Genomic DNA, 12,432 nt, shown 5'->3' with positions numbered 1-12,432 from the left:
GTCAACCGGACAACCAGTACGGCTGTCCTCGATTAGATATATTTACCGGAGTCTATAATTAATAACAATCTGATTGAAATATAGCCCATGGGTCCACGTTTCAGTTACAATCGTATGCGATCTTTGTAAGCAAAGCGTTGGCACAGAATCTGTAGTTTAATCAGATTGACTGTAATAAATCTAGAAAAAAAAAAACAGCTGATCCAAATTAAAACAAAAAATGCCAAAAGGGTTGCATGGGAGGTACTGAACGAGTGTGTAAACTAGTGTTTATATTTTGTTGACTGATATAGGTAAATCAAATAGTCCAGCAGGTAGTGCTTATAAATAGAGGTTTGATATAAGCTTTAATTTAATGGTACATTCTGTTTGTGAATTTACGTACGGTATATATACGATTTGTGATTGTGCTAAAATAAGGTTAGAACTTCCTCAGGTAAAGTTGACCTTAAATGGTTTTAGCTAGTCTTTTATGCTCGTTTGAAAACCGTTTTTTTTTTGTGCTTTTGTCATGAGTGTACTAGATTAAAATTATTCCGTTACCATGTATGGTACTTACGGAACTCATCATATTTTCAAAGAGCCATTGTGCAACAATACATGGATTCCATCATCAATAAATTAACTTTCTGATTATGACTTTACTTGAAAATACAACTTAGTCATCCAATTTAATATTTTAAAGTGGTAATACAAAACATATCAAGAAGTTACATTTAAGCCGACGGGAAAACGTATAAAAATCTTTTGAAGATTTACCGAACCACATTATTTTAATATAATTTGGTGAGAATTTTCCTGTTGAGGTGTAGACTTGGTGTTTTAATTTATTTCGCCAGTTGCCCTAACAATATAGCCCGCTGGCATGTGACTGATCTTAATCAACTGAGTTCTTAGTCTCGCAATTTTCTCTTAGTTTCCCAATAAATCGATATTTCGTCATCTTAAATAAGGTTGAACTCTGTGTCTATAGTTGAAGAAGCTTACATATCCAGATTACCATTTAAATATATAGGTCATATAAAATAGATATGACTTACAGGACAAGTTCGGGTGAGGCTCGTGAACATATAATATACTTAAAAATGGAGAAGAAACCAAGTGAGCAATCTTAAACCTTTGATCAAAGAAAAATAGACAACACCATTGCCGAAAGTAAAACGAACAAAAGACAAACAACAGTTCACAAAACACTACACAGAAGAAAAATATAAAGATTGAGCAACATCAAACTTACCAAACACCGGGATTTATCTTAGGTAATCTGGAAAATTGAACAGTTCCTGGTTCATTAGTAATACCGTCGTATCGCTCATTTGAAAGGAAAAAAAGCTGTGAAAAGTCGCATTCAGTCAAAATCGAGAAAAAAAGACGGGATTGTAGCTACGACAAGTAGTTCTTATGTACGTGGTCATCTGTGACCTAGACATTGCATAGCAGTCAAACAAATCATCATGATGGTCCTCGTTAAATGTTCGAAGGGGTGACTTCTACTTTACTATAATGAAGTCTTGGTTTAATAGCTTACTCGTAAGCATCAATCATCTATAATATACATTTTTTGTAAATCATAATCATGATTTATACATGTGTTCAAATTGTACTTTGCATATGTTATATTACCTTTAATGTAAATTGGAAATATAACAATACAATGTGCAAAATGTATGTGTTATAATTTAATTATTAGACATAAGTAAAAAGTAATATCTTTAATTTATTGATATGTACATCTAAATTTACTTGATATAAAAGACTGGAAACTGAGAAAATTTAATATTTACATTGTGTATTTCCATTTGATCAGACAATTTGTAATGTTAAGATAATAATTCTGAACTAGCATACAATCTAATTGACTTAGTTCCAACGGTCAAAGCCGTAGATAAAGAAGACATGAACTTTATCATTCAGGAAAAATCATTGAATTACTACTTGATGCCAACAATCCTCTTATAAATGAAGGCCTCATCGCAATCATGAATAAAAATTTGATTTGTAACATATCTGTCTTTGACAACTAAAATACCGCGGCGTTTAGTTTTACATGGCATTGGTTATTTAAGGAATAATACATATTAAGAATAATGTGAATGAATAATATTCTTGGAATTTTTAAGGAATAAGTCATTCTAAGTATAATGTGCATAATGGCATTCTTGGAAGCATTTCTTTTAAAGACTGGATTATATCATCTTAAACATGATTATAAGGATGTTTGATTCCATGTCTGCTTTCATTAACTAAACCGAATTGAATTTAAAGGAAGCATGACTGGTAAGTGGATTGTTAATTAAAAGGGTGTACTTGTTATGTTATTACATTGTAGAAAAACTATTCCAGATATGAATTTAAAAATGCTGAGAGGTTTGGTTGTTTCTCATAATATATAAATTCAATAGATATTTTGATAAATCAGTCAATTTGGTTTTTACTATTTTCATTACTCGTCAAATTTCTGTGTTTAAATACAAATCAATAATTGTGGGTGGCGAAATGGAGAATGTAAAGCATGTATGCCAAATAGTTATATTCGTATCAGCTGTGCAGAAGCACACCCTAAATTTATACATATACGGGTAAATCAGTTCTGATAAGACCTATTGTTTACGAATATAAGTCGTTGATTTTTCATCTTGGTTTGTCCTTATCAATAAGTCAATCAGTTAACAGTTCGGAGTAAATATGGATAACTTCTGATATTTTCTAGGAAAGGTATTCAAACCACTGTAAGCACTTCAAATGATGCATAGACATATGACTAATAGTCGTCATAGCAAATGTCTATAAGCAAACACTAGTATGAGACATTTTCTCTTCATGGTCGCCTTTCCTTAGCTCTTTATAGGAACCTGTAGTAAACACTTCCATTGACCCAAATTAGCTATGATTAAGAACATGTTTTATGTGGACTGGAAGAAACTGTCAATATGTGAGGTGTCGTATTTCGGTCGATTTTAGAGAGAAAGAACGGATACCTATTTCAGAAACAGAGTTATCTTGTTTTTTCTGTCAGGAGACTGGTTCAAATTATCAATTTAAGATGTTTGTACGTGCACTTACATGTACAAATGTATTTCGTCTCGTGTAAAAGTTGGCCGCTTTTAACGCTTTTGTTAAGGATCAGTTCTATGTTTACATGTTTAGCGCTTTATAAGTGCGCAAATAATGTCCGCATTTGGCAACAACAACAACCAATAAAAACACAGAGCGTTTGCCTCAAAATTTACCTTTATAAAAGTTGCCTATGTGCGGATGTATTAAATTCGTTTTTACAATGTCTTTTAAGTAAATGGAATAAGGAGCAAATGACAACGTTTTGTATGTCGGTAATTTAGAAAATATAATAATCTAAAAATCAAAATTTGATTTATAATCATTATAATCATTCTATTAATAAATTATAAGTCTTAAAATAATGGTATTACATAATTACATGGACATTGCAGCGAAAAAGAGATGCACAAAATAGAATAGAAATTATAACTTTACTGTAAAATCGGATATGAAAAACTGACCCGTTTGTTTTGCACTTTTAAGAAACCACAAGCCGCAAAATTAATGAAGTAATAGCAATAGAGGAACCATGATTATTTACAAACACCATTATAAATTGAAAATGTTTCGATCATTGTGTCGATATCAGAATAGATGAAAAGTTGTGAAATTTAATAAAAATATAAAGCGTTAATAATGTGTTCAGAAGATTTTCCATCATTTTAACACATATTAATCATTTACCAAGGATTTTATTGTGTCTTGAACATGGCGGTTGAACGGAACTTTGATAAAATATTGCAACATATCCACATTATTTGTTTAAATTTTTAGTTATGTATCACCTTTTCAGATAAATACTCAAAATTTGCCAAAATCTTTCAAAAATACATTTGGGAGGTATTTATTAGCTACTCAAGTATATTGATTAAATTTATAAACATCTCAAATTTAATTAAAAAGTGTATGCAATATTTGTCACTGAACTTTAAGCAAACAGCAATCAACCAAGTTTTTAATATGCGTTGATATAATATTAAGGCATATAACAAAAACAAAAAAAAAACAAAAAAGAAATACAACAGTCTCATAGTAAAACAGTACATTTGTACAAGTTCTAATTACATCTCAAATAATTTTTTAACTTTCGTTTATCATTATTTTACACCGTACAACCGCCCTATTTGTATAAACGTTCTAAATAGACACTTGAAAGGTTCCAATTAATTATTGATAATTGATTAAACAGTTCGTAAATTAAACAATTCCAGGATTTTCTGATTTGCGTTTGTTATATTCCCAAGACATAAATTAAAGTGTCCACATAAATTGGGATACTGTGATTCTCTTTTAAAAAGATTCAACGACTGCATGTGTACCAATGACCCATGTATCGTGCAATTTTATGACTTGCCAAATACAATCCTCACTTTACATTTTGTAATGTAAACAATAATAACATGACTATATTCTTTCGAATTGATATACATTTTGTTTACATCATAGATATTTGTATAGTGACTGTCGGTGTCAATGGTTATATTTTTATCAGACAGAAAATCGACAAAATGTGTGAGAACAAAACATATGGCGTAATGTTATGCCATGCATATTATAACGAACTTATTGACATGTTCAGGAACGTTTTGACATGTATTGTTGTTTCGTTTGTTTTATTGTTTTCAATATACACCATTCGATCTGAATTTTTACACAAAGCGCATTTTCATCGAGCTTACATTTCGTTTGTTTAGACAACTCTAGGTTTGAAACTATAAATGCATTATTAAGTAATTCAGTAATTTGTTATAATACATTTTCTTAGCTCAAAATATTCCAGCAAGAAGAGCATCCCCACAGACCGTCAATTCGGCAGTTTGGAATGTTTAAGCACTCTGGACGAAATGGAAAGGGAAGCATTAAATCCAACTATCCATGTTGGAATAGTGCCATTCTTTTAGCGCTCTAAAAACCTAATAAATAAAAAATCTTCTGAGTGGTCTATGGATCATGCTTTTCAGTAATGCAAAATTTTGTACTCGACACAATATGTTTAATTTTTTCAAAAGCTTCTGATCCGCCATTTTTTTCACAACCCACCTTACTTACTGTCTAATATGATTAAAATGGTTGTCCGTTTTATCGTCTGCCCTTTCATTTGATTGTCACAGCTACTTACAAATATACTATACGCGAACACATTATGAAAATGTGAACTGTACTTAAATTGCTATATGGGTATACGCGTAACATACTATGAAAATGTGAACTGTTATTTAAATTGCTATGGGTATACACGTAACACTTGTCACTTTATTTTTAATATCTCTATTCTCGTCAGGAATCTATAAAGCTTGATATCAGTATTTTATATACATTGAATTCATGGTTTAGACTTGAAAATCTAATCAGACAAGGAACTGTTCTTAGAACAATTTATATTGGAATTTTTAACATGAACAAGAAGCAAACTTTAAATAACTGTTTGAAAATGTACATTCTACATAACCGTTTGTAGGATTTGTTAACATCCTCTTTTATAATAATGATATATAATAACAGAGTATAATTATCACTGCGTTATGAATGCAAACATTATCTATTATCTAAATTCTCAAGTATGTAATTAAGGCTATGTAAACATTATTGACATCAATATTTAATACATACTTTAATCACTATCATTGTGCTCTTTATCTTTAAAAGTTTTAATTCGAATGTAAAACAAGAAATCTCGTGAGATTTCCGATTGATAGCAAGGGTACCAATACTTTAAGCGTTTACAAGACGTACATATCACGGATAATTACTTCAATCATCAGAACCACTTGACAATCAAGATGTCTACGACTTTCCCTTTAAAGGCAAAGCATTGATTACTAAGAGCAGTCTGAATATCATTAAGGTTGTCACCCTGTCTCCTCTTCCTCTGTTTCGTCTAATTATGATTGTGAATGTTGAGAAACAAATGTCAAACTGAAGATTCCGATTCCGGCATTTTAATGACGCAGATATAAACTCAATAGAAGGCATTGTTTAACCTTGAATTTCTTTTAACTGGTATCTTGAAATTAGCGTAATTTTGCACGCACACTGTAGCGGTGAAAAGGGTATTAGTTCACCAAAAAGGTATGAAGAAAATACATTTATCAAATACTTTAAAGGATCGTTTAACCAAATCAATGCAGAATGGATATTTGTAGTTAGTGACCCATCCATTGATTCTGAAAAGGAAACGAATAACGGTGAAAGTGGTACATAGTCCGAAAGAAAATTGGCCATTTTCCTGAAAGACGAGAACAATACGTATTATTATACTTCACGTTAAAATGCCAGATTTTGATTGGCTAATACGAGGGAGACGATTTACTCTATCCCATGGCTGAGCGGGAGACAATTTTTTTAATGTCACCCTTTCGTGCAGACCAATCAAAAATCGATAATTTAAGGACAATAAATTGAATTTACATCAAATAATTAAAGACAATGCTTAAGTTCTACGTTTTGGCCCAGAACTTTTTTTTTATAGACTGTCAAAATAAAAAAAAAAACATCTTTCTTCACGTCTGTTGATTTCTCTAATATTTGTAACGTTGTAATGTACGTGACGTCATTGTAAAATACTTTAAATTTAAAATTCAACAGTAAAAGACAATAATGATAGGACATTCAGTATAATAAATCAAATAACTCATAGCTGAGAGTGTGATAGAGCAGATTGGTACCCCTCGAAAAACATTGTCAACCTTGACTTCTCCTCAGTTGACAATGTTTTCTCGGGGTAACAATCTGCTCTATCATCCTCTCAGCTATGTGTTATTTATATAAAGTTATTTATTAGAAATGCTGATAGAATTTTAAATAACTACAGTATGCTGAACTATGGATACATTTAGTCCTTATCCAATATTTGAGGGTCTGGATGGGGTTCCTTTATTTCTGTATTCTTTAATTTTGTAGGTTATTCTTCACGATTCTTTATTTTTTTGCCCAATTTTTCTCTTTTCCTTCTTTTATGCATTTTTATGTATATTTGGCTCATTATTGTCTATTCTGTAAACCCCATCAAGAACTTCATACTTACCTGACACAATTAATTAAAAGAGATGTTTTATTATTAAGCATTCTAGAGTCTAAGTGGATTTCTAAGTTTTTTTTATGTGACCCTTGCATTATTAGTTTCAGATTTTTTATTTTGTATTTATGAATTCTACTTAACATAATTGACGGATGAGGATGTAAAAAATTGAAGCATGCAATTTTCAAAAACAGCCACATCATTTTTAGGTGGTTAATTTTACTCATGGTCGTAAACATGGTATATTCCTATTCAAAGTTGTGCACTCAGTATTTTTAAGTTAGAGAAACAAAGACTAGTAATTTCAGACAACCATAAGATAGGCTGTGAGTTAAAAAATGGTGTCTGAGTAGAGTGGGTCTTATTCCAACAGAATGCTATTCATTTTCATGAAGATGATAATCGCATGCAACAGTAAGAATATTAATGGTCGTTGAATACATCGATGTTCCCCAAGAACATACTTGAAACATTTTATTTATTCGTCTGTGGGACGAGTACGTTACATCCAGTCATGTGTACAGATGATAGGACGGACCTAAGGACTTGGGTCAAGACCGTATAGGTGAAAATCTGCACTGATGTTTACAGGTAGATGTCAGCCAGGTTTTTTTACAAGAGTTCTCTTCCTATGCCAAAAAAAAATTTCTCCGAAGTTTTTCGATTTTCAAATGGCAAAGTAAAATCTGATGTTCAGTAGTTGTCGTTTGTTGATGTGGTTCATCAAGTATTTCTCGTTTCTCGTTTTTTATATAGATTAGACCGTTGGTTTTCCCGTTTGAATGGTTTTACACTAGTAATTTTTTGGGGCCCTTTATAGCTTACTGTTCGGTGTGAGTCAAGGCTCCGTGTTGAAGACCGTACTGTGACCTATAATGGTTTACTTTTATAAATTTTGACTTGGATGGAGAGTTGTCTCATTGGCACTCATACCACATCTTCTTATATCTACCAATTAGCGACAACCAGACATTGTCATACATGTACAAAAGAAGAACACTGAAACAATTACATAACAGACTGCATTTTGAGAGTCTTAATCACCTTCAAATCTAAAACCAATAGAACATTTATACAGTTGATAAAATCAGCTTATATACAAAACTTATCGACATGCATAATCCATTAAGTCATTACGACGGCAAAAGTGATGAAATTGAAGAATATATAGTACCGGTATCAGAAACAAATATCATAACTAATTTGTTGTACAAATGATTGACAGGTCGATTCAATTAGTATTTCGGCTTGATATCGGATAAATTTTTAAAGATAATATGTAAATAACGGAAATTCATTTACGACTAAGAAATATATTATAATATTCATTGTGAGTGTACTTGTGCCAAATTGTTACGGTCGCATCGTTTATGCACTGAATATTAAATAAGATGAATTACATGTATCATGGTTCTATTTTTTATATGAAAGGAATGCTTTTTAGCTTTTGTGTATATTCTCGAAGTTTGTTGTGTGGTTTTAATTTTCTAAATGTGATTAGATGCATTCTTTTTCAAAGTTGCGTAAGGATATTTACATCCCTTTGAGTATCATATTTTTTTTTGTGCGAAAAGGGATAAGCATCGAAGAATGAACTACGCGTATTTAAATGACATACAATGCATGTAGTACTAAAATGTGCCTACAGAGTTGCTGTTTGGTGATGAATTATAAATTAAGTGTTGATTGCTATGCTATGTTGATGCTGTGTTGATGACATGTATGAGAAATGGTTCATCGTATAGCAATTTTGCCAATAAAATACCAAAAAGGAGGGAGGGGGTTAATTTCTAAAAGGGACAGATAACACCATGAACAATATAACAATCCTTTTTAAAATTCTCAAATTATATAAAAATGAACTATAGCCAACTATATAGTATGGGTTTTTCTCATTGTTGAAGGCCGTACGGTTTTCATCCACTTCATTTGAACTTTAGTGGATAGTTGTCTCATTGGCATTCATTCCACATCTACTTATTTTTATATAAGTCATGCTTTTTCTTAGATTGTTCATGATGCCTTAACATTAGATCCGTTCAATGTTTACGGATTGATACTTAAGTCACGCACTTTGAAACAGCTTTCAGTAACTGCGAGTTCTCTTATATCGGTGGTTTGTGTCTATTATCTTTATGTTATTTATTTTCTGTGCTTAGTTCCGATCTATTGAGTTTAGCCATTTTTTTTATCTTTAAAATTTGTTCTTATGTATTGCTGTTACATCACTGTCTAAGGTTAGGAAAAGGGTTGAACTCTCACAAACATGTTTAACCCCTCCACATTCTTTATGTGCCTGTCCCAAGTTGTGAGCCTGTAGTTCAGTGATCGTCGTTTGTTCGTGTCTGTCATATTTGTTTTTCGTAAATTGCAATGTTATAAATGATGCCGTTAGTTTTTTCGTGTGAATTGTTTTACATTTTTCATCTCAGGGCTTTTTATAACTGACTATACAGTATGGGTTTTTCTCATTGTTGAAGGTCGTACGGTGACATATAAATACCTAAATACTCGTCATTTTAACTGTGGACTGTTGTTTCATTTGCAAACATACAGCATCTGCCTATTTGTATATAGATATTCCAAAAGAGTGATCATTTTAATTAAGTTCATAACATTTCTTTAATTCTTCCTTTCCTTTTGATATTAGAATTTATATAGAAATTTATGGTACAACGGGGTGACAATTAACGCATGCTCTAGAACTACAATCTGTGACATTTATATAAAAAGGTGTAGAAGTTCTTTGTAATTAGAATCGAAGTTTGGAAGATAAATCAAGCAAAGTAACTTGCAAATTTTATAAACCTACGTACAGAAAATACCAACTTTTTACAACTAGAATGAGCAATCAAAATAATCAGATAGAACAGAAAGGGATTCTAAAAATTCCATGCATTCACAGATGATAGATTCCTAATAATATTGTTCAAGGATTTCTGTCTATATTGTAAACAAAACAATAACACCAAAGCTACTCTAGGGAGTAATCTAAACAAAGATATCTTTGATTAAAAAAAATAAAACATAGTATTAACCCATCATACAATCTATTATCTATCAGATAAAAATTCACTCTTTATTTACGACCCAGTTATTAGACCCGAAGGCAGAGGATTCATAAACATTTGGCCGGAAATGCTATTTAAAATGAAACATTTTTCATTATCCGTAACGTTGAATTGTTTTTATATTACCTAATAGTTGTTTTGTATCTTATCCATATTTGTGATGCACTTTAAGTACAAACGGATGACAAACGATGTCGAGAAGCAGATGAACTGAAGATCGGACAACCCACTATTGAAGTTGTGTATTGAATAAAAATGCAGCAGGACATGTGCTCAATATAAACTATGTGTCATGTGTTTAAGTTTGTTCCTAACGTTTTCTAACACATTAGATTGTTAATTGTATCTTCAGTTTATTCCTGAACAACCTCAGTGATCTCATGGTAGCGTGGTCGTCTTGAGTGCGAGAGGTCGTGGGTTCCATACCCGACCAAGTCAACTCAAAGACTTGAAAATTGGTATTTGCTGCGTATCCGCTAAGCACGCGGTATTTAGGAGAAAGACTAAAACGGTTCGGCTCGAAGTCCGAATAAGGTAAAGTGACCGACGGACTGTTACCTTGTAAGCTAGCTGTTCAAATTCCTGCTCCGGGTCTCGGTCAAATACGAATCAGGGTTCAATTGATTTCACATTAACTTGTTGTCGTCTTTATATGCATGTGCATGTCACTACCAGTGGGCGTTAAACACCAATCGGTCATCATCATCATCAGCATCACCTATTTATTCTAATCTATTTTAAATATTTCTATTTCTTTTATTTTTAGCCAGAACTGCTGATAACAGCATAGACTCGTCGTACCAGAGGACGGGAAGGGATAAACGAAACGTTCAAAAATTTACACTTGGTGAAAAGTATCATGGATTTAACAGATCGGTAAGTTAAAGAAATGACAAGTCCAGCAACGTCAAAATTTCTAAATAAAACCGCTGTTCCTTTGGTACACTTAAACATGTTAAATTGGTAGTTTCCTTGTTACTATGAGAATGTTGTCTCATTCACATCCACTCCATGTACTGTTCTTCCTGCAAATGATATTAAAACTGCCTTATTTATGCTATTAGCCAAGTAACAAAACCTGTACGACATAGAATTAGTTTCAAGAAAATTGCTGCATATCATATTGATTGATTAACGAAAGAGCTGCAGAGAAACTTTATTTTTGGAACGTCCTTGACATTTTCACCTACTTAAGATAATCACAATGTTTCCCTAAATACCTTTGTATAGAAAATTTCCCTATCGTTTCTGTTCTTTGAATAGAATGAATTTTCATCGTTTCTTCAGCATTGATATGGAACGTTTAGAATTATTGACGTGGATTATGGGAAATACGATAAAGTAGACATATTTTCGTGGATATTTCGATTCAATTGTCTCCCCTTGTTCTAATCATTCGACACGCTGTGTTACTTACATCATTTTGAATGTTTAAATTTGTTATTTCTTTTTTATCATTAATTACGAGTATCAACGCAAGCACAATGGGTTGAATCGAAGACAATCTTATCGTTTGCATCGACGAAAAAAGTTGATTATTTTTTGGGTTATCTGGTTGTTTGTGTCGTCGGGTGTCTGTCTCATATTTGTTTAGCTTATATCTCCTTTGAGTCATATTAAAAATAAAGGAAGACAAATAACCAAGCAGTTATCACCGACCTCCCTTAAACAATCTTTACTAAAGCTATTAAAGTCGGCGTCTAACAGTTTTACATGCAGAACAGACATGGTTTTCCCGTTTGAATGGTTTTACACTAGTAATTTTTGGGGCCCTTTATAACATGCTGTTCGGTGTGAGCCAATGCTCCGTGTTGAAGGCTGTACCTTGATCTATAATGGTTTACTTTTATAAATTGTTACTTGGATGGAGAGTTGTCTCATTGGCACTCATACCACATCTTCCTATATCTATAACTACTTGTAATTTGACTGCAATATGAAACTTAACCGTCCTCAGCCACGAATCTAGATAATGTACAGTGTGTACTTTCCTTAAACGCATTATTTGCTTCTGAAACAATATTTGGATTAACCTTCATTGGAATCGAAAAGAGAAAGCAATTCGGAAAAAGAACTGTTCACTTTCATGGGAATGTATGAAGTCAACGTTAAGAAAAGCAGGAATGGTGTTTATGATGTGATGAAGGGCCGGATGTTTAAAAAGCCATTGAAAAAGTGTATGTTTGATATGAACAGATATCTTGCGTTTTAACAACAGACTTCTCAAAGAATTGTTGCAATGTTTCTGTTGTGTACAGAGAGCTTAACACTCTCCCTGGACAAGTC

General features: G+C 32.2%; 1 protein-coding gene across 1 annotated transcript in view; it reads left to right on the top strand.

Annotated features, from left to right (window-relative positions):
- LOC127702471 (short transient receptor potential channel 7-like) overlaps positions 1–12,432 on the top strand; it is a 72,689-nt gene that overhangs the window by 23,562 nt on the left and 36,695 nt on the right. Inside the window, exon 2 of the mRNA XM_052206679.1 lies at positions 10,913–11,022. Coding sequence (XP_052062639.1) covers positions 10,913–11,022 — 110 coding nt within the window. The remainder of the gene's footprint in view (positions 1–10,912; positions 11,023–12,432) is intronic.

This window comes from Mytilus californianus, unplaced genomic scaffold, assembly GCF_021869535.1.
Source record: "Mytilus californianus isolate M0D057914Y unplaced genomic scaffold, xbMytCali1.0.p SCAF_5, whole genome shotgun sequence".
Classification (NCBI taxonomy): domain Eukaryota; kingdom Metazoa; phylum Mollusca; class Bivalvia; order Mytilida; family Mytilidae; genus Mytilus; species Mytilus californianus.
The sequence above is the reverse complement of the archived record's forward strand: the minus strand, read 5'-3'. Positions and strand labels throughout refer to the sequence as shown.